General features: G+C 54.8%; 7 protein-coding genes across 7 annotated transcripts; 2 read left to right on the top strand and 5 right to left on the bottom strand.

Moving 5' to 3' along the window:
• Nucleotides 1–2,606: 2,606 nt before the first annotated feature.
• PC9H_009047 (uncharacterized protein) lies at nucleotides 2,607–3,023 on the top strand (the record flags this gene model as incomplete). Its single annotated transcript, XM_036778554.1, has 1 exon — nucleotides 2,607–3,023. One exon carries the CDS (start codon nucleotides 2,607–2,609, stop codon nucleotides 3,021–3,023), a length of 417 nt encoding a protein of 138 aa, XP_036629982.1.
• Nucleotides 3,024–3,071: 48 nt separating this feature from the next.
• Nucleotides 3,072–3,761, top strand: PC9H_009048 (uncharacterized protein; the record flags this gene model as incomplete). Its single annotated transcript, XM_036778555.1, has 2 exons — nucleotides 3,072–3,542; nucleotides 3,597–3,761. The coding sequence occupies 2 exons, from the start codon at nucleotides 3,072–3,074 to the stop codon at nucleotides 3,759–3,761; spliced, it is 636 nt and encodes a 211-aa protein (XP_036629983.1).
• A 2,988-nt stretch (nucleotides 3,762–6,749) lies between these two features.
• Nucleotides 6,750–7,514, bottom strand: KIN1_3 (serine/threonine-protein kinase KIN2; the record flags this gene model as incomplete). Its single annotated transcript, XM_036778556.1, has 1 exon — nucleotides 6,750–7,514. The coding sequence occupies one exon, from the start codon at nucleotides 7,512–7,514 to the stop codon at nucleotides 6,750–6,752; it is 765 nt and encodes a 254-aa protein (XP_036629984.1).
• Nucleotides 7,515–8,959: 1,445 nt separating this feature from the next.
• PC9H_009050 (uncharacterized protein) lies at nucleotides 8,960–9,955 on the bottom strand (the record flags this gene model as incomplete). The annotated part of the gene is made up of 4 exons (XM_036778557.1): nucleotides 8,960–9,243; nucleotides 9,328–9,453; nucleotides 9,508–9,633; nucleotides 9,691–9,955. 4 exons carry the CDS (start codon nucleotides 9,953–9,955, stop codon nucleotides 8,960–8,962), a joined length of 801 nt encoding a protein of 266 aa, XP_036629985.1.
• A 1,155-nt stretch (nucleotides 9,956–11,110) lies between these two features.
• PC9H_009051 (uncharacterized protein) lies at nucleotides 11,111–11,450 on the bottom strand (the record flags this gene model as incomplete). Its single annotated transcript, XM_036778558.1, has 2 exons — nucleotides 11,111–11,307; nucleotides 11,354–11,450. The coding sequence occupies 2 exons, from the start codon at nucleotides 11,448–11,450 to the stop codon at nucleotides 11,111–11,113; spliced, it is 294 nt and encodes a 97-aa protein (XP_036629986.1).
• A 659-nt stretch (nucleotides 11,451–12,109) lies between these two features.
• PC9H_009052 (uncharacterized protein) lies at nucleotides 12,110–12,478 on the bottom strand (the record flags this gene model as incomplete). The annotated part of the gene is made up of 1 exon (XM_036778559.1): nucleotides 12,110–12,478. The coding sequence occupies one exon, from the start codon at nucleotides 12,476–12,478 to the stop codon at nucleotides 12,110–12,112; it is 369 nt and encodes a 122-aa protein (XP_036629987.1).
• A 219-nt stretch (nucleotides 12,479–12,697) lies between these two features.
• Nucleotides 12,698–12,898, bottom strand: PC9H_009053 (uncharacterized protein; the record flags this gene model as incomplete). The annotated part of the gene is made up of 1 exon (XM_036778560.1): nucleotides 12,698–12,898. One exon carries the CDS (start codon nucleotides 12,896–12,898, stop codon nucleotides 12,698–12,700), a length of 201 nt encoding a protein of 66 aa, XP_036629988.1.
• Between the last annotated feature and the right edge of the window lie 9,534 nt (nucleotides 12,899–22,432).

The raw sequence follows: 22,432 nt of genomic DNA on the forward strand, positions 1-22,432 counted from the left end.
AGACACCCACTAACCGCGACCTGCTGCGTGGTTTCCTTGGCGCAGTTGGTTATCTCGCGGACAATATGGAAGGCGTGTGTATCCCGATGGGTGTGCTATCGTCGTTAACGGGCGATCGTGTGTCGTTCCGCTGGGAATTCACCCATCAGCGCGCGTTCGAAGACATTAAGCAAAAGCTACAAACATGGAGGGACCATCACAGAACGCCGCTAACTTATGGTCCAGAAGCAGAACCCATCTGGTTGATAACGGATGGGTGCGCTACTGGGATCTCCGGCGTGGTGGCACAGGGCAATGCGTGGCAACAAGCCCGCGTAGCTGCCTTCTATTCTGCGAAGCTTAACGCTGCTCAGCAGAATTACCTGGTCCATGAAATTGAAATGTTAGCGGGTGTCAAATCGATGTTGCGACATAGAGACATACTACAAGGATGTCACTTCCAGTGGCTGACCGACCACAAGGGACTCGTCCACCTATTGCGTCAGAAAAACCTGTCCGGGCGACAGGCGCGATGGATGGAAAAGATTTGCGAGTTCGATTTCGAGCCGGTCTATATCCCTGGTGTGGAGAATGTCCTTAGTGACGCCCTGTCGCGCATCTATTCAAACGAGGCGAGTGGCATCCAACGCGCAAGGAGTGAATATACCTACCACGATGTAGTGGATGGGAACGAGCAGACGCTTGACGTGGCATCGGTTCCCATCCTCGTGGGACTGGAAGCAAAAATGGCCTCGCGCCCTCGTGCCTCTAAGGAGGACGTAAGTAGGAAGCGCACAGGCGAAGCGCCCAGGGTTGAGTCCAGCGCTGACTTTGCAAAACGGATGGCTACAAAACGTTTCGTGCTCCACGGCCCTGGAGAACGAAAGGAGGGTGGGATCATGAGGAAAGAACAACCTTTGCAAAAGCTCACTATCACCCTACCCGCTAAACAGGCTGGACAAACAACCAGTACTGCGTACCCCGAGTTAGGACCCACACGCACAAATAAGGACAAAGCGGCAGTGCTTCCTAGTTCAGAGGGTCCCACGTTAGAAAAACCTCAATTCCCCGCTCCCACCATAATGGACATTGTGAACACCTACTCCAATGGTATTAACATTACCAACAAGATAAAAGGAAGATATAACGAAGACACCGTCTTTCGAAGCATAGTCGCGAAACCCAAGGAATACCGCAACTTCGAATTAGACAACGATCTGCTCTACCTCAAAAAAGCAGGGTGCAACGTACTTTGCATTCCGCATGTGCTAGTACAAGGACGAAACATCAGAGAAATCATCATAGCCGAAGCCCACAGTCTTTTGGCCCACTTGGGAGCCAAAAAGACCCTAGACTATCTCAGGGAACATGTGTGGTGGAAGCAGATGGTGAGTGACGTTCACAATTACTGTGATACCTGCATGACCTGTCGAAGAAGTAAACCTAATAATCAAAAACCCTACGGCCTCCTCCATCCTCTCCCCGTCGCTTCCAGACCATGGGAAGCAATAGGAATGGATTTCGTAGGACCTCTCCCCGAGTCTAGGGACCGAGACGCTGCGTATGACTCGATAACTGTTGTTATTGACCTTCTAACGGCCATGGTCCACTTAATTCCAGGACGAACAAACTACACGGCTATGCACGTGGCCGAACTGGTGTTCGCCAAAATATACAAACTACATGGACTACCTCGCGCGATTATCAGCGACTGAGACGTCCTCTTCACCAGTCGGTTCTGGAAACGATTGCATCAGCTTATCGGAACGGAACTTCGAATGTCGACAGCATACCACCCACAGTCTGATGGGTCCACCGAGAGGGCGAACCGAACGATCACCCAGCTGCTGCGCCAGTGCATTAATCCCAACCAACGAGATTGGGTATTGAAGCTGCCCGCTATTGAGTTCGCCATCAACTTAGCGCGCTCCGACAGTACTGGGTTCTCCCCCTTCTTCCTAAACTCTGGCAGAATGCCCCAGTCCATGCTATGGGACTCCCCCAAACCAGATGAGTTCCCCGGAGTACGGACCTTCACCGAGCGAATTCGAACGGCCACCCTAGCCGCTCACGATGCTATCCTTGCAGCCCGCGTGAAGCAAACAAGGGACGCCAACCAACACCGGAGGAAAGCCCCTTTTGAAACAGGGGACTTGGTATATCTCTCGACAGAAAATATCAAATTCCCCAAAGGGCTAGTTCGAAAGTTCCTGCCTAAGTTTATTGGTCCCTACAAGATATTGAAGAATCACGAGAACGAGGCCTTCACGATCGAACTCCCCTCTTGCTTGAAGCAAAGAGGAATCCACGACCGGTTCCACGCTTCCCTCCTTTGAATCCATGTTCCGAACGATGATCGACTATTTCCCAGACGCCTGGACACCCAGATCTTTGAGGTCGAGGATCCCGATCCAGAGTGGGCCGTCGAAGAGATTATATCTCACTCCGGATCCCGCGAAAACTCTATTTTCGAAGTCGCGTGGAAGTCTGGCGACATTACCTGGCTTCCATATGATAAAGTCGCTCATCTACAGGCGCTTCAATCATGCCTAGATATTTTGGGTTGTTCTGCCGTAGCTGAGCTACCTCCTGGCTCAGGGTCACCCCCTAATGATCCACAAATCAGCATGTCCTCGATATTCATACCTTCCCCTTTGCCCTATTTGAGTCCCTTTTATGAAGACCCTCCTTCCCGTTCGCTCCCCCGCTCCCGCGACCCCCCCAAAATTACCCAACCTGCCAGAACCAGCACTCACCGTCGCTCTCCCTCGTTTGACCTTTCAGACCACCCCGTCCTCCTTCACATCATGACCGAACTCGAAGAAGGATTTGCCACTGTAACCGTTGACGCCTTGGGTAGCCCTGGCGAGGACTCCCTTGACATCGCCAATGAGGGCGTGATGTCCTCTACCCCTCCTAATCCCGCTCCCGCTGAACAACCCCCGGCCAGCGCCCCCGACGCGCCAGCCCCAAAAGTCGCGCAGGATAATCAGGTCATTCCCACCGCCACCGCTCTCTCTTGTGACCAGAACTTCCCCCGTTGAGACCCCTCTCCTCACCCTAATCTCCAATTCGTGCGCGCCGTCGACGACATGCCGTACTCATACGAATTCACCAACCCCTTGTCCGGCGTTAAAATCATTGCCACTATTACGGACGTTTGGTGTGTCCACATCGTCGCCGGCCACCTTCGCTCCGGCAAGCACCTCGAGTTCTACAAGAACAACTACAGTGATCTGTACTACAGCATCGTTAAATGCTTGAATCAGGAACCTTACCTCCTCGAACGAAACTGTCAGCTCCCTATGATCACCGAGGATGGTCTAGTCCTCAGGCTCGGCAACCACAATCCCAGCGCCTTCATCCTTGGGTTATTACCCCTTAACCCCGCCAAGGGTAGCGCCGCGAAGCAGGAAGTAATGGCGCATCCCATTCCTCGCCACTCCAAAAAGCTTAAAGGGCCCGCTCCGATCGACGACCCTCCTGCTCGTCGACCCGTACACCCTGAGGACCCCTATTCCCAACTCTACGACCTAGAGCCGTCCCTCCTCTTCCAGAGTGTTGTATCACTTGCTCGCTCCAACAATCAAGAACTTCAGGAGCTCTGAGCCTCCAAGGAACGTTCCCGGGTGAAGCACGCTGAGCGCATCTCCCGTCGTGACAACCCTCTCGCGGAGTCGTCTCGAGGCCCCAGCCGCCGCTCTCGACTTCACTCCAAGCCCATCTTCGTTGACCAGTCCCACCTCCGCGATGAAGATGACCACTCCATGAACGTCGATTAAATAAAAGTTCCCTTCCCCCTTGAACGACGGCCTCCTTCGTTTTATTTCTTTCTTTTGGCCGTCTTTCCCCTTTTTATTTTCGAACAAGCTTTACTTGTCCGAGAGGGCGTATGTGACAACTCGGTTCCCGATATGGATATCCCCTCTCCCCTGTTTCAGTGTCCCTATTCCTACCCACATGCTTTGAACTCTCGTTCCTCCCTTTCCCAGTTATTCCGCATGGACTCATAGTCTGTTTGTATCTATTATGGTCTCTCGATAGTTACAGTATAAATACCTGGGTTGTACGTAGGTATAGGGCAGAGTCCCCAGAAATACGAACGGTTAATCCTTTCAACTTGACGGACTGACTCTACCCCCCTTTTTTCCCGTGTACGTGACCGTTACCGCAACGCTCCGCGTTACACTGGAGAGACGCCGTCAACGTCATGAAGCTTTTGAACTGGTTTGAAAGCAGTAAAAGCCGACTGTTCACGCCTGTTACCGAAATTCGGCCTTAACAACGAAGGTGGTGCGTCAATATGAAGGACGAAGGGGGAATGGGGGATTGGGTGGGGGTGGAGCAGTCTTGCGCGTCAGGCTCGATGCTCGATTCGAGCTACGCTCTGAGGTTCGCCGTCTTCTTCTTTCTCAGGTATCGCGCTTCGTCTCTAACCCTTCGTGTGTTCCATCTAGGTCTCCCTTCTCTGACCTCTCTGCCAATGCTCGGAGTTCGACAGCATTGACAGCGTCTACGTCTGGCTTAATCTCCACGGTACGTTCTCCTTTGTTCTCCTCCGACATTCGTACCATATTCAACTTCTCCTCTGTGCCCTTTTTACGCCTGCCCTCCCTCTCATCCCTTGTTCTCTCCTTCCTCTGTCCCTGCTGCTCTTCGTTCTCGTTGTCTTCCTCGTTCTCGTACACTCTCTCCCTCTCCCTCAGTTTCGCAGATCGAACGCCTTACCCAGCATTGACATCCCCATCATACCCGCACACCAGTGTCATCTACGCTACCCGGACTCAGGCGAGCCTATACGCCCACTTCCCCACCTTGAACACGTACTCACACAGTTCACTGACACCTCACACCGCGTCCAGCGCCGTCGCGACTCGCTGCAAATGCAAACGCAAACGCACTCGTACCCGGGGGAGGGGCGAGCACGCAGCTCCACACCTGCACTGGCACTGCAGGAGCGTGGATATATTGGGACGTGGGTGCGGACGTGGTGGATGTGGATGTGGATTCGGGGCGACGTGAGGCGAAGCGAGTGTCTCTGACGTCGCGTCGCCTTACGTTTCGTTCGTGCATCTCTCCCTCCTCCCCCTCGTTCTGTATCTCCCCGTTCTCGTTCGCATTGTCTCCCCGTTCAAGCGCCCTCCATATCGTTCGCCAGCTTCACGAGCTACGGGCGCTGCGAGTAGCGCCACAGCGTCTCCGCGCTGAATGTCGGCCCGTGTTGCTCCCGCGCCAGAACATGTGTTCATCCGTCTTGTTCGCCCACGGCGGGTCGTTCGAGCGCGGGTGGATGTCGTCCACCCATGAGATGAGGCTCGGGAGCTGGAAGTTGTGGTGGACCATCGTGTTGCAGTACGTCGCCTGCGCGGACATGGGGGACTGCGCGTGGGGCGTCGTTGGGGGTGAGGCAGGAGTTGCGCGTGCGAGAAGAGGAGGGGCGGTCTGTGGCAGAGGTCCATCGCGTGGCGGTGGCCGTGTATGAAGGTCTTTTCTTTGCGCGGGGCGGCCGGGTTTAGGACCCTTGCTATTCTAGTGCGCTGGGAGGGTCGATGGAGGGTGTTTCCATGATGGCTCAGGCATGTCGCTGCCTGCGGGAACAGGTGAGTCTGGCCTAATGTTTGAGCATCATGATCATGCTTACCTGTACCCTTTCACCTCGTTCTCTCGATTCCTGACACGCCGCAAGTCAAGTTCGCCCGTCGTGGTGATGGCGGCTTTGTTTGATGATCACATCGTATCGACGAGGGAGGCTCTGGAGTTCGTATGTCAGGAGAAACGAGGGCGAGGAGAAGACGAAATTTGTACACACCTTATACGCTGATTGCCTGCCCAGCCAGGATAAGTTCGTGCCTCTGCGCGTTTGGTTGGCGGCGAGAGGACTTGAAGGCGGCGCTATGGCGCTCGAACCAATACCACGTGAGCGATCGAAGTTTGCTCCGTTCCGTTGTGTAATTCCGGACTTACTACTCAACTGCTCATCGACCAGTCGACCACCTCGATTCTTCATTCTCATGTACACTGTCGTAATTGACTCGCAATGTTGACCCTATCTAGATGACTGATCAGTCCGATGGCCGAAGATCTAATGGATTGAATGGAGCACCAGTACGTACACTACTTACATTTCTACTAGTCCCGTACTCAAGTTCATTCCAGCCAACGCCCGACGACGCTCCGAAACACCGAAGAACGACGGTACCCATAAGCGCAGAGGACCGTACCCGGCCATTGCAACGTCGCCAGCCAGCACTCTACTCGCGCGCAAAGGCCGTACAGAGGCGGCAGCTCCCATTCCACACCCATCCAACAGAACGAGCTGCAAGATATGCGCCAGAGAGACACACACCAACGAGAGGAACATAATCACAGTCATCTCGTTAACAGGGTCAATGCTCCTCTGGCAGCGGCACGTCAAAGGAGAGAGGGACGGGCGGGCTTAGCGACGGAGGGGAGAGGATGGTTGGATGCTCGCGAATGGAACAAGGTCAATGGTAACCAAACGACACTGGCCAGCAGCGCAAGGTGAGCAACACTTCACGTGCGTGGATATGGAACAACTCACCAATGTATTGCTTTCCCAGCGCCAGACCTAGCGTATCCCGATGCTCCGATACGGCGCCTTCCCGCGCGTTGCGCCATCCCCCCGCCCAAGGGACTGCAAACGCCTCACCCCGCCCAGTTGCCCAACGACGACACGCAGTGAGATTCCGCCGTAGCGATCGCGCGCGCTGGTGAAGGGGCTGGCGATCCCTTGGTTATGCTACTTCCCGTTACGCAAGGGCGGTGCACATCTGGTCGCAGAGTTGCTGCCGTCGAAGACGTGCGAGGCTCTTGAGGCCTTGAGGACGCTCAATGGCGTCACCTTCGACGGGGAACAAGAGAGGGCGACGTGGGTTTGTAGTAGGCTGTTGGTAGTCGGTGGTAGCTGTTTTGAGGGTCAAGTGAGAGAGTTGCGTCGGATTGGGTGTTGGGACGTGGCGTGGGCGTGCTGCAGTGCGTGAGGTGAGGGGAAGTCGGAGTGGCTGAGTGAGGACGGGGATGTATGCGGGAGCGAGAGGGAGGAAATGGAGGGACAAACAGAGGGGCAGATTGGCAGGGTTGCGTTGCGTTGACAGACGATCGTGTGTGCGAGGGGAAGGGGAGTTGTGAGAGGAAGGGAGAAAGGGTGGATTGGCAGAGTCGAGTTGCGTAGGCGCGTGTGTGAGGGGACGTGAATGAGAAAGGGCGTTGACGTGGTGTTGGTGCTTAGCGTTAGCCGTCCGCGGACCATCAGGGATGTTGCGCCCTTCTTCTCCGTGTTCACCTCCCCCAAACATGTTACTCCAGCCTCTCAGGACCTTTGGGCGCTGCCTCAAACTGTGACTCTGCCTATGGGTGCTTGCTGGAGGGGCTCGTGGCATCGTCTTTGTTCCGCCAGCGTTGGTAGTCCCAGTAGGCGGCCGCACGCCGACCTCCTGCATCTGTACCTGTTTCGGTTTGATAGTAGCAGCCGCAGAAGCAACTGGTGACATAGGCTGGGTAGGCGAGCTAGGCATCGTAGCGGGACTTAAGGGCACCGGGAGGCCAGCATCACTCGCCCTTGGTTGAGGATGAGTTTGGAAGGTAGGTGATGTGGGCGACGGCACGGGTTGAACCGGAGGTAGCATCATACGACAGGCCGGAATAATGTGATGTCTCCGGACCTGGGCAGTGCGCGCCCACGTTGGCATCCACACCCACCTCCCCTCGCGTCGTCACCCGTCCTCGTCAGCATCCAACGTGGATCTGCGCGCACTCGCGCGGGAGCCTAGGGCGCATCGAGGCTGGGCACTGAGTACTGCGGTCTCGTCGTTAGCTTAATGCTCGACGCTTGAAGTGGAGACGCACGCACGCATCTTCGTTGGTCCCGACCATTCTGTGATTTGGTCGTTTGGTCGTTCGGCCGTCGGGATCAGAATCCCGCACCACGCGACTCGGCTCGCAACGCGCGTTCGTTGGCGTGCCACGAGCCGGGTTCTGCGTTCAGTGTTCTGTGTGCGTGAGTTTGCGCTGGGGATGTTTGCATTCTACGTCGTGCGTCGTGAGTTGATGAGTTGGGCAGGTGGCGTGGTGGCGCTGGTATTTTGGAGGTGAGTTTGCGTTGCATTGGGGATGGTGCGTGTGCGTCGGGTGACGTGTAGCCGTGTCAGCTCCAGACGAACGCAGACGAGGGCCTGCACAGTGGAAACCCGTTCAGGTCAGCGCAAACGCATGACGAGCGAAAACGAGGTGGGTGCGTACCTCGTTTCTTTTCCTTTGTTCTCTCGTTCTTGTTCTCGTTTTCCCATTTGCTTCCTTCGTTTCCCCCGCAGTGTCGTGTTGAGGATTATTTTTTTCGAGGGCGTGGGTGCTGACTGTGGAGATTGAAGAGTGTGTCGGCGCCGGCTTGGGCGTCAGGACGCGTTGGAGGGCCGTGGGCTGCGTTCGCGGCGTGCTTGGGAGTTGGATGCGTGTTGGGGCGCGTGGCAAGGTCGTGGTGCGCTCTGGGCCGCGTTCACGGTGTGCTTGGCGGGCGGGGAGGTGGGTAGGAGTTAGCGACAAGTGTAGCGTCTGAGTGATCAAGTGCGTGAGTAAGGTGAGCAGCGAGCTAACGAGGTGCTCACCGACGTGGTAGCCAATCATGGACTGTCTGGAGGTTGGCAGTTGAAGTTTGGCGGTTGGTTGATAGCGTTTGGCCTTGGCATCTTCGCTTCGCCGCCGCCGTTAACAGCATCGTCTCCTCATTGCTGCTGATGTGGTCGTTCGCGTAGCCTGTTCCCGAGGACCCATGCCCGCACGTCCGCGCGTCCTCGATGTCGTCTGCACATCCCCCTTTGTATGCACACTCAGTCCATGTTCGCTCGGTCAGTGACATCGACGCACCTCCGTATTCTGCGTTCCTTTGATCCCATCTTTGTCTAACCCTAAACTTCCCCAAGGGTATCATTTCCAGGACGAATCGTCGTCAACAAGGGTGGGTAACCTAATACAACAACGGCGGCGATGGCAAGTCATTCACCACATGCACACTCGCGTTGAAGTTCCCCATAAGCTGCCTTTCTGCCGCCCACTCCTTGATCTTATCAAAGTCGCGACATCGGTGGACAACATCGCCGCGCGGAAACGACTGCCCGGCCTCGTCATCCCATTTCCAGACGATAAGGCTGACGTCCGCCGAACACATGAGGGACTGGCGGATCGAGTCGAGGTAGTGGCTCATATGAGCTTGGTTTCCCGGGAGAGAAAGGCGCATGTCGGGGTAGTGGTCTGCATAAAGCGTTTTGCGTATGCGATTATGGCATGGTGAAACGGCGGTAGGTAGAAAGCCATTTACGATAGCGAATCAAGTACTCACTAGGCAGTGAAGTTCATGGAAGACGTCGAGTTCGACAATGTAGTTGTCTTCGTCCCCTGGTATGGCCTCCGTTGCATTTGGGAGCCGCTTGGCCTGGGAGGTAGGGATGCGTGATATACCCACTAGAGTCGGGGTGAAATCGCTGAGAAATTAGTGCGGATGGTGGTTTCACGTACAGTTGTAAAGGTCCTCCCAAAGGTCATCGAGTTCCTTTGAGGATGGGACTTGGAAGGGAGAGACATTGCGTCCAAAGCCGTTAAAGAAACGGTGGTACTTGTACGAAATAGCCTCATTCGCGGGAGCTAGCGGGGGAATTGACCTTGGGATGTGAATAGGGTAGAGAGAGAACAAGCACATACAGAAAAGACTGTTCTCTTCAGGTAAATCCGTACGCCAGACGAGTACGCCGATAGTGACGAACTGAAGGAGGACGATACACCAAAGGACTATGGGCGAATTGATGATTCGAGTGCACCATCGTGAAATACAGTATTCGTCACGGCTGCGGCGATGCTGCTCGCCCAATCCTAGTAACTGTTCCTGAAGGTAGTCCCCATGCTCGATGTTGACACGATCGTCGAATACGGTCAGTCCGTCGTTGGAGGCCAGCTTACTGTACGACATCTTTCGCCGTATCCGTCGTAATCTGCGTAGTTTGGGCCGTCCTAGAAATCAGGAAGATGGAGGTCTCGCGGGCCTGACATCGGTGGGAATTCGTGAAGCTCCAACTGCCTTGTCAGTACAGCTGAGTACAATGGGGGTACAAGAGGCCTTGAAGCATGCTATTAGGGGATGCATGGTATTTGATGGCTCTCGATGATCCATTACGATAGCCACATTAGCATTCATAAGATAAGAGACGCAAACATGCCGGCACGACGAGGCGTATGTGCTGGAATCTTTGAGCAAGATAGCAAGCAGGCGTGAAGCAAAGCGGTAGCGAGAGCAGCATCGTCACTGCAGGTAGGACAACGCCCTTCCGATCTAGTACGCAATCGGCGTAGGAGGTGGAGGGACGAGCGCTGAGAATCGAATGGTCAGCTCCGTCAGGAAACGTAATATAGCCTATTCCATGGCCAGAGGAGAGCACGATCAACCGGGGTCAGAAATCTGCAATTGGGACGAGAAGCATGAGCAAACGCGAGATTCAAATACGCACTCTATTGACTCTATTTCGCCGTCGCTACATCATATAGGCTCTATCAACCTTGTACTCGAAACCCAGATGTCGTCCTGGAGAGTTCTTGCTCTAAGCATGCCCTTGTCCGAAGACCACTATAGAATTGTCCGCGTAGCTTGTTGATCTGAGGAATCTGAGGATAGCTGTCGTGTCCTGCGATCATCATTTTCGGAGGACGTACCATGGGCCAGGCAGTGTATTGATACTCCCAAACACCACGTATGCCCTCCTTGTTAGAGACATGCGCCGATGCAGCATATAGCTCGTTTTCGTGCCAATTTTGTGACTTCCGTCAAAGTGCATGAAACGTAGAGACGCCGTCGAGAAACCAAGGACCATTCATGTACGCACACTATTAGGATGCGCATATACGATTTGCCTCCCCTTCGCTAGAGTATGGGTACTCGGGAGGCACGTTGTAGAACTATATCATCCCGAAATTCATTGTCAGGAACAACGGATATCGATTCTCATATACTGATATACACAGGGACAAAAAGACTAGAATCGAAAAGACCGTCAACTTCGTTATGGTTCTGCACACGATCCGGGCACTCACAATGAACACTGTCAACCGCTGAATATCCCAGTAACCTCCGCTACTTTGACGACTTTCCCTGATTTTTCTTGGCAGTCGAACTCTGGCTCCCAACCTGATCAACCATACCGATCCCTTCCTTGTTCCCTGTCGCATCTTTGGACGGCTTTTCCATGTGTTGTGGAGACACGGCGTCGACGGGGTTGTTCAATTTTTCTCGGGCTTCTTTACCAGCGTTCTTAGACTGCTTTAGTGGATCTACGAACCGTCAACGATGAGCATAGTTGGGTGGATGTATGCGTACTTTTTGACGAAGCTCCAGAACTCATGAATCGAGCAAATGAGGCCCTGGTGAAGGCGCTCGGGAAGACGACGCAGCGAACTGGGATTATTGGAGACATGGTGGTGGTTTGAGTTTGAGGGAAGCAACGGCTGTAACATGTCGGGGTGTCTTTGGAGTGGACGTCATGGTGGCACTGTGAACTGGGCGCTTCCGTTGTCGGCTCCAACATCCCAGGTATTACAATCTCCGAAGCAACTCCGAGACTTCCACGCGCACCACGGTTACTTCTCAGTCCAGATACTTGCTGGAGAGCTAGAGAAGACATTCCCAGATGGAAGCAGACACGGTTACTGTATACGAAGAGACCGACGCCACCGAGACGGCTCCACTCTCCTCTCGCACTTGAACGCTGTGCTTTCGACTTGACTAACACGCAACCCCTGCCATAAACCACCAATGGCAACTCTGTATAACACCGGGTCCGAAATACCTCCAGCGCACAGAGTACATCATTTTGGACGTACAATCATCGGTCTATACCCAACGGCAAACACGCGGATAGAGGTTATACCGACACATTATCATATCATACGAAAATACGATAGTACCCGATATAGTCCGCAATCTTTGCATAATCGCGAACACATTTGCGGATTACAGTCAACATGGACTGAGAGCGTATGCAAGAGGGAACGCCGCCACCAGATATTGGACCTGAATAGTTGTAGTGGCAATGCAATGGGTAGGCACGCGCTCACAGTGATGAGGTTCAAGAACTCACTGGCACCAAAGGTCGCTGAACAGGATAAGAGGCGAATCAGGGTCTACTGTCGATACACCCTTCGCCCAATCACGACGCCACGCCTCGTTCTTCTGGCACCTCCACCGAACTACCCGAGTTGTCCCGTCCCTCGCATCACGCGTGCACCTCACATCATCCATCATCGCCTCGAAACACTCCAATCCTGGCAATTCCTCAAAGATATCCGCGACCGTGCACTTCTCCTTGCCCGTGACGCAGTTCCCCCACACAAGCAGCAAGCGCAGGTTCTGGAAGTTCCTGCGTTTGGATCTGTCCTCGTAGCGCAGGCGGAAGAAGAACCATCCCAGATCGACGCCGCGCTCGTGCTTAGACGCTTCATCCATAATCGCGGTGACGAACCAAGAGTGACTTTGCAACCAAGGTGTTCGTTTTGGCTGGTCTATCGGTGCCTGTCCTCTTTGATCAGACGTCTTAGGGTCGAGCGGGCGATACGACGCGAAATGGAACCCATACAATTGAAAACTGAGCACTAAATACGACAGCGCTCGTAACTGCACGCAATCATTCATCACAAGCCCTCCTGAATCGAGTGTCCAGTCAAATCAATGAGGCTTCGGCCTGCGGGTGCCCACGACCGTATACTCAATCTTCCCGGTATCTGACCGCTCGGGGTCCGCCCAAGCTTGCGGTAATACTTGGCGCATTGGGTCTTGCCAGGGCTGCTGTATTTCATACATAGGCGCGGCCGGGCCAGGAGGGTACACCGCTGACGGGTCCCTCCAGTCCGTCGGGAAAGGCGGCATAGGATGGCGCGTCCAATTGGGCGCAGGTGGCGTGGGGTGAGTGAGTGAGATTGAAGGGAGAGTCGGAGGATTTGATTGAGAACGCGGGGATGTCGATTGGGTGAGTGGCAGTGGAAAGACGATGTGCAGGGACGCTGGGCGGGGTGAATGCGTGTGCAAGCAACGACTGGAGGGGATACTGGACGCGGGAGGGCGTGTGATTGAGGAAGGGATGGTGGCTGAGGGCCCGAGGCCCTGGCCTCGTGTCCACGTATCGTGGCCTGACACATACAGATGTCGCGCACGATCAACGTCGTCAAGGATGTCGAAGCGGTAGAAACATTGGTGAGGGCGGGAAAGTCCGCGCCTTCGGCTTGCGTTCGAGCCCAATGGAGGGCGGTTGAGTGAAGGGAGAAAGGAGCAAATTGGCGGCTCCGAACGGGTTGAGGGCCAAAACTCTTCTACCACCCCATTCTGTGTCGACAAGCCAGGAATCCCTCGAGTCGAGCTTAAGGTGGTAGGGGCTTCAGCGATTGCGAGAAGCGAGCAGGGATCGTCGAGGAAACGACGGAGCTTGACGAGGCGGGAAACGACTGCGCGTACAAGGAAGGACAAGGACACGTCGACAGGGAGTGGGGGGAGGGAAGAATGAAATTTGAGTCATTCTATGCATTCATACTGATGTATTAGTGAAAATCGCGCCAATCAACGACACTTAGGCTGACCTGGTATACACGCTGTCCACGATCTCGATATAGTACCCCCATTCGCCGCAGACAACGCTGCGGGATCTCCATACCCCCATCCCAGCCTGCGAAGGCCGGCCACATCCCTAACCCGCATCCCCGGGTCCCACTCCGCTGTGGTTTGCTGACTGAATCCATCTTGGATGGAGAGGCGACCTTGTCGTCAATGTATACCGACGATACGCCATCAACATATTCGGTGGCGTTGAAGCCTTGCGACGAGGCGCTCCACTGACAAAGGGGCGCGGTCCCGATGCGTCTCGGTAGTGGAAGGGGGGCAAGTACGCCACGAGACCTGGTCGATTGTGCATAACGTCGACGATGGGGTGCGAGAGGGACGGGAAGGGGAGCGTGGATGCTGCTGGGGCGATAACCTGGTGGGTGGCGATGTTTCTGGACTTGCTGGGACCCACCTCCTTCAGCCCTGCGCTGTGTCGTCGTCGTCGTCGTCGTCTACGCCAGCCCCTCGCCGTCCTACCCCTTCTTAACTTGGCCCATTCCCCACCGTCCTTGCGTCCTCGCTACTCCAGCAGGCCACGTGTCGTCGCCGTTGTTGAGTGCTGGGTGCGACACTGCGTGCTTCGGGACGACGTTATCGACGCTGAGGGTTGCAGATGGAGAAGACGCGGGGGTGCCGTAGGCGTTGTCAGGTCGTCACACGGAGTGGGTGCAAGGTAGTTGGACGGGCGCAGTGGCGTTGGGGGGATATCGTGGTGAGTGTATCTCCATTACTTTGAGACGGGTACTCACATTCTTTTCTGCTGTCTGGTCTTCTCATTGTCGACGCCAGTGCCTAGCTGGCTCTCCCTGCCTCCGACCTTCATCTATCCCCTTCCTACGCCTATGCCAACGACTGATGTTCGTCTTTCCCTCGCTCGTTCGTCTCGCGTCGGCGTGCTACTGGTGTCTCAGCGATTATCTTGCCTCGTCGTCATCGTCGTAGGCCATGTTGGCGGTATTATGGGCTCGGGAGACGTTGATGGGCTTCTGTCGGGCTGTGGGTAGGGATAGGCAGTACCATGCTATGCCCAGGTGCGTATGCCGTTGATGGTATTGTGTAGTCCCGGTACGCTGTCGTTTGGGTTCGCAGTTGCGGCGCAACGTGTTCAGGTGTAGGAAAGTGGATCCTGCGTCGTAGACGTTGCGGCTGGTGGTGTCGGAGGCTGGGGCCTCTTGCCTCGTGAACCGGGAGGCAAGTGGGTGGTGCATGGCCGGCAGTAGGGTGGACAAGGGCAGCTGGTGTTGAGGTGAGTCTGCACTGAACTGATCTTTGAGAGCCATGGGGTCGTGCTTACCCTGCAGCCGTTGCCTCAGACACGTCCTGCAATTCAAGTTCGCCGGTCTACACCATGGCGCTGTGAGGGTACTAGAGTGAGGATGTGAGGGAGGACGAGGGTCAGGAAATGGAATACTTACCTATTGGCTTACCCAACCATGCCAACTGCATTTCCCTGGCATGTGTGGTCCACGATGTCGAAGGAGAACGATGGAGGGCGGGAGTTCGCGAGTCAGTCATGCGAGAAGAAGAATATCGAGGGAGGACGATCGAGGGCGGGGCTGCCCCGCATTATTGGCGCTCAAACCAAAGCCACGTGCGCGATCGAAGTCCGCTCCGTTGCTTCCTTCAACACGCACCACGACGATAGCGAGGACAATGTAGACGGCAACGACGACGACTGGATCCCGTATCAACGCCCAACATCCCGCTGCATCCCAAACCTCGTCGAGTGCCTGCTGCCGACACTGCGGAGCACGCAGTAGGCCTTCTCCAACAGCCCGAAGACGACCAGCTCATTCGCAGCGACGGCTGCAGCGGCTGTACCACGAAGGGAGGACTAGGAGACGTGGGCGTAGGGGAAGAACTGGATCACATACCGAACCACGAGAAGCGAACGCGCCAGCGACAACTTAGGTTTGCTCACACGTCTTCCGGGACAGCACGGCTACTCACCTGCGTCTTGTGCCCACAGTCCCGGCACGCGGCCCTCACATCCATGCGCACTCCGACGCCAGCGGTATGATCAACCAAAGCAGCCACCAGCCAGCGCTGTCGGAAGAAGCAGCTGGACCAACGTACACATCGACTTGCGCGCGCAACGAGGGCGTACAAAATGGGGGTGGGGCCGAATCTCAGGATCGCAAGGGAACGAACGTACGACCAAGGGATAAGTCGAATACGTCAGTCGAAAACACCATGCCCATCCAGCACGCCCGCTACAAGTCAAGGCAGTTTGCCACCTCGCCAGCTTGCAATTACGATACAAGCGCGGGAATGGGAGATGGCGATTACAGGAGATAGAATGCGAGGGGGTTGGGAGGAGTCGCGACTACGGGATCATGGCCACCTTGTCACCGCGGCGCGTGGAACCGAAACTCCAAATACCAAGGTGCAAATGAAGCTAGCTGTGTACTCGGATCCTCTCGATCGTGCGATCACTCAGAGCTATGGTTCAGAGGCAAGTCCCGGAGGTTAGCAGCGTACCATTGACTGATCTTGGGCTTAGGTTACTTCCTGGATATGCGCTCTAGGGCCAAGGGTGTTGGAGGTGTCGTGATGGGTCCAGATGCCTCGCGTGGAGGGGCGTAGAAGACGAGACAGTGCAAATTGGGGACAAGGAGGTATGTCTAGCGAACTACACGCCTCGCGGGCTATTTCGACGTACTCACAGGTTGCTTTACAGAGTTCGTTGGGTACTGGGACGCTCTGGCGACCAGGAGACGATGATGGGTGCACGCAGCTCATCGCCTCCGCGTGTCTACATTCTAGCCCGCCCGTAAGCCGCCGACATCGAGTTCCAGCAGGCCCCATCGAATTCCTCGCTGCCCCTGGCCTCCTTGCGCAATCCGTCAACAGCTGGCGCGTCCTAAGCTCCCGTCCTACCTCCGTCTTCACACTTACGGCAGTGTTACATCCCCCTTGGTGCCCTCGCCCACAGTCGTGGTTCTCAGAGCGTGCTCGAGGGGGAATCATGCGCATATAAGGACGTTAAACGTGATTCCGGCGATGTGCGGGTATCGTTCAGCGAGTGTGGCGCACAGTCAGAGGAGGATGGTGGGACGGGAGGTCTGCAGGGGGTTAGATGGGACAGGAGGATGGAATACTACGTGCCGACTCTGACGAATGGTTCCCGTTCGCGAGGGATGACAAAGCAAAGGGTGGCGGATGGTTCCCGTCTGCGAGGGATATCAATGGACGAGACAAATCGTGACGAACGGGACACACGGGTCGTGGCTCCACGTCAAGCAGGTATGGGCGTCCACGAGGGGCGCTTAAGGCACGAACGGTTACCGTTCGTGCCACTTATGCTATCGACGGGCGCGAAGGCCACGAACGGTTCCAGTTCGGCAGGCGCATCCGTATAAACCGCAGTACACATCACGTGTGGACGGGGAGCAACCGAGCGGAGGATGGGAGAGATTGAGATTGGTGACATGGCACGAACGGTTACCGTTCGTGGGTATCACCGACTCCCGTCCGCGAGGCCCATCCACTGGTCGCGTGCGCCCTTCGACCCCCTCAAGCCCAGGGATATTCCCTCGGCGGCGTCCTCAAAGGGGGGTCGGTGACCGTTGGTGGGAGGCAGGAGGGCAGGGGACAGGCGGGTCATGGCTCCGCGTCAAGCAGGAATGCACGTCGGCAATGGGTGCGTAAGGCACGAACGGTAACCGTTCGTGCCTCTTATGCTATCAACATGGCGCAAACGGTAGACGTACGCGAGGCTCATCCACGTCTCTGCTCATTGTGTCCGCCGCCCAATCCCGGCAAGCTCTTGCTTAACCCGTTGGTGTCTTCAATATGCTAACTTGGAGGCTAATGAGGGTTCTAACAGGTATATATTAGATGGTAGTAGTATGCAATACAGTTATTACACCGTAATATGAAGTGTTTCAAGGGTTTTTTGGGGGAGTTCGCCAATTTCTGGGCCTGCCCCCTATCTATCAAAGCTCAGCCAATGCTTGCATTGGCTGAGCTTTGATAGATAGGACTTGACCAAAGATGAACTCACAGACTGTGCCTATGAACATCTTCAGTTCATTTTCCCAGATATTGATATTTCATTGTTCAAAGTTGCAACCCAGCGAGGCTTATGCATGGTGTGCAGTACTAGGATTACTTTGTTACATGTTTGATTTACATGTGTACTTACATATTAGTGGCACTACATACATGTGTTAGTTAGTATTTATAGTAGTGCTAGTCCTCATACCCCATACCCCATACCCCATACCCCATACCCCATACCCCATACCCCATACCCCATACCCCATACCTCATCCCTTGATACCTCATACCCCATACCTCATACCTTTAATGAGATACAGAGATCAACTGTCCTTGATACCTCATACCCCATACCCCATACCCCATACCCCATACCCCATACCCCATACCTTGATACCTCATACCCCATACCCCATACCTCATACCTCATCCCTTGATACCTCATACCCCATACCTCATACCTCATACCTTTAATGAGTGATCACATTGAATATCAATTCTGCATCATTGTCAAGCCATACCTTTGAAATACCCCATACCTTGAACTCCATAAGCATTTCACCCAGTAATATATACAGAGATCAACTGTAGTTTGAGGACACGGTATGACCCAGATTGGACCAGGCGGTGATGTTGGATGTGCCGTCTTCACGGTAGCGGTGCTCATTGCCGTCGTACTAGCCCCCTTCCGTCTCTCACTCATTAGAGCCACTAACTTGGCCTCACAATACTCCCTCTCCCACTCATAAAAATTGTCCCATGTATTGCGGAATATCTCCAAACAGACACTACGATGAGGGTTTATTTTCTCGCCGTCACTAGTTGTCTCCAGGTTATAGGTTTTGCTCATAACACTAATAGTGTCAAAGTTCGCACCCGAGGTATGCTTGTTGGTAGATATGATGTGTATTGAAGGTACTGTAAGGGTTGAACCCTTTCGTTCCGTGCAGTCCGGCTTCCCCTATCCCCTATCCACCCCTCTCCGACTCCTCGGACGCGCTCGCACATGACTCGGACGTCACGAACCCGTACCGGACACACGTGTTAACGGATCAGACACTGCGGATCAATGTTTCGTTCTCTTTTGTTCTCGGACTCTAATACTTGATCATACTAGTCCCATTATTTGTTCCTGGTGCCTTTTCGCCTCGGACATTTCCGATGTTTTCTTAGCTACAAAAACCTACTGCACTCGTAGTTAGAAGAATAAGAATTGTTTCCCCCCCACATCGAGTCAGAGTCTAAGTCGTCCGAGAAGCTTTCCTCCGCCGTTGTCAGAGTTCGCCGTCGTCCGAGTCCGAGTCCGATCCGAAGCCAGTTCTCCCGCCGTCCTTATCATTCTCCTGCCGTCCTCATCGTACTATCCGAAGCCGAAGTTGTTCGCTCCGCGTCCCAGCGCGTCCGAAGCTATCCGAAGCCATCCGAAGCATCCGAAGTTTCCTAGTCATTGTTTTCACTCTCGGACTTACCGTTTATCACACTAGTTCATTCGGGTGTCGCACGGACTTGTCCTGCCGGAGGCGGACCCTCGCATTTCATTTGACTATACTACTAGTCTACGTGTATATTCACTACTACATTCTGGAGCCCACCGCGAGGGTTTAAAGTTCAAGACACCCCCCCGTTCCACCGTCACCTAATCATCCTATTCCGTCATTGAATTCGAATCCCCTCCCGATCCTCTGCACGATATCTTTCCGGAAGGTCCGACGCAACGGGCTATCAACTACCTCTTCCGGAAGACATCCGAATATTTTCCGTTCAAAATAGTCCGCTCTTGGGTGCCCGATCCCAACACCGTCATTTGGCAGTTCGCACTTACCGGACGCCCAGAATCCGAGCATCCGAACATCCTATCACGCCCTAATCCTCCATCCCTCCGGCACAGTCTGTTCTATAATCCCGCCGCGGCTTACCACCGACCCACTCCGGAGTCAAACGACACTACGTCCGGAACACCCTCATCGCTCACCGAGTCGTCCGAAAATCTTCCGCCCACTTCTTCACCTTCCCCTATTCCTCCTCCTACAATGGCCACAACTATGCCCGTCCGCGGTCACCATACCGCTCCGAAATTCAACGGAAAGCCCGAAGGACTCCATCGCTTCTTCTCGGAAGTGGAGTACCTCGCTGCCCGTGCTCAGGTCGAAGGCCGGGATCTCATCCGAGCTACAATCGGATATCTCGACGACTCCGACTGGGAGATCTGGCGCAGCAGTGGCGATGCAGCCGACGGAGACGACTGGGATGCTTTCAAAACATGTATCGGGAAGCTCTACCCCGGATCGGATAACGAACGACGATGGCGTCCGTCGGATCTGTCCACTATTGCTGCTCTCCAGTCCCAGACCCCGATGCTCACAAAGGACGATCTCGGAGTCTATCACCGAAAGTTCCTCGTTCCGGCCAACTGGCTTCTCTCCAAAAATAGCGTCTCCACTCAGGACGTCGGACGAGACTATCTCGCAGGATTCGACCCCATCACCCGTCAAAAGATCAAAGACAGATTGGCGATGGTCCACATGCAGCATCATCCGGACGATCCTTACACGATCACGGAGATCTATACGGAAGCGAACTTTATTCTCGGAACGTCGACTCCGGCGACTCTCACAACGTCTTCGACATCTCCGACAGTGAGTCCGACGGCTCCGGTTACGGTCAAAACCGAATCCGCTGACATCCGTGCCCTGCAAGCTATGATGCAGCAGTTCATGACCATTCAGCAAACGCATCCGCAGTATCCTCCTCCTCCTCCGCAATATCCGTATAATCCGAACTCATTCTATCCGTATCCCCCGCCTCCGACCGCTCAAGCATACGCTTATCAACCCGTCCCGCCCCAACAAAACTATCAGTATCCGCCTCAGCCACCCCCATCTTCCCAGAGTCAGCAATCACGTCCTCCTCCCCCTCCTGCACCACAAGGGACTGATCCGAGACCTCCCCGGAAGTGTCACTTCTGTCATTCCGTCTATCACACGATGGGCTCGTGTCCGGATGCTGCCCGATACGAACGGAGCGGATGGATCGGTCGGAACGAAGAAGGCCGATGGATGGTGCTCCCGACCAGAGAGACTATCAATCGTTCCTTCTCCGGAGACTCGTTCAAAGAACAGATCGACAACTGGATGAGGGCCAACAATAGACCTCAGGATCGCGACGCCCCTCCTCATCCGATCGTCACTCCCGCAGCCACAAGTTCCGGAGTAGCGTCCGCGAATATGGTCGAGGTTAGCACCTACCACTATACGGAGGCCGACGAGTCCGAGTCTCGGGCGTTCATCGAAGAGCTTCCGAGCCCGTTTGATCTGGAGGAAGAAGAGAAAGAGGAGATCTTCTTGCAGGTTCTCATGCAGCGGATGCCCGACGTAGCGAAAAAGTACGCTTCATCTCAGAAGAAGAAGGACGTCCGTTTCTCCGAACCGGTCGAAACGACTCCGAGCGCTCCGGCAAAGGCTCCGTCCGAACCACCCCTTCCGCCTTCGATTCCGGTCCCCTTCCCTTCCACTTCGGCCCGTTCTCAGCTAGCTGAAGCCATCGAGACCGGTCGCACGACGTACCGTCCGAACTATCGGGTCCAGTCGAACATCGAGAATCCGAAGGTGGCCTCGGATGTCCTGGAACGCGCCCTCAACACCACCCTCACCATCACACAACGGGAACTGTTCGCACTCTCGTTTGATGCTCGGAAAGGACTTCGGGATCTTATTTCGTCGAAACGGGTCTCTACGGAGACTAACTACACGTCCGTCAACATGGCTGCGTGCTACGATGACCCCGAAGACGTCGTAGAAGTTCTGATGTCCGCCACCCGCGATCCGAACAAGGAATGCATTGTCGCAGCTCCGACCCAGTCACTCCGGATCATCCGGCCTATCTTCAACGATAGGTACGAGGTCGAATGCATCCTGGACACCGGATCGCAGATCATCGCCATGCGCCGCGACGTCTTCGACAACCTCGGGCTGCTCATCGACATCGACAAGTTCATCACCATGGAGTCTGCGAACCTATCCTCGAACCAGACCATCGGACTCGCGCACAACGTGAAAATGTCTCTCGGACCCGTCGACCTCTACGTCCAAGCTCAGATCGTGAACGATGCGCCTTATGAGGTACTCCTCGGACGCCCCTTCTTTTGTCTCACCTCCGCTGTCACCCGCGACTACCCCGACGGTCGTCAGGACTTGACCATACACGATCCGAATTCGAGCCGTCGTTTCCTCATCCCTACTTTCAAAAGGGTCCACCGTTCCCGAGAGCCTAAGGAGCATTTTTAGATACCGTCGAGGAACCCCTGCGGCGAGACGAGTCTTTTATACCCCCGTTCTATTGCTCTCTTATGATATCATTACCCGAATCCGCTCCTTCTTCAGTTCCGATCCGCTGCATTACCTATCCGAAAACACTTTTATATCATACATCCCCTTCCGTGTCCGATCCATCGCTTCCTCTTCTGTCTGTCCCCCCTTCCATGAACCGAAAAAGTACATATGATGCTCCGCGTGATTCCGGTCTCGAACCGGTGGCTCCGGTGTATACTTGTGTCCCCCCGCCCGTACCTAATACTCATCATGCTTGCGTGTATGACGATTTGCCGGATGAGCGACGGATCTATTCAGGTCTTGTTGATATCATCGAAGATGGCATTACTCGGAGTGCTTCATATTTGGATATTCCCCTTTCCACCACTACTTCCTACTCTACATTTACATCCTGGTTTATCCACTCCGATGCCGACGCTCCGCCCGCCTCATCCGATGATTCCGCTCCGAACCCGACCGCAGAAGTCTTAGCAGCAAC

This window comes from Pleurotus ostreatus (assembly GCF_014466165.1).
Source record: "Pleurotus ostreatus strain PC9 chromosome Unknown scaffold_6, whole genome shotgun sequence".
Taxonomy (NCBI): domain Eukaryota; kingdom Fungi; phylum Basidiomycota; class Agaricomycetes; order Agaricales; family Pleurotaceae; genus Pleurotus; species Pleurotus ostreatus.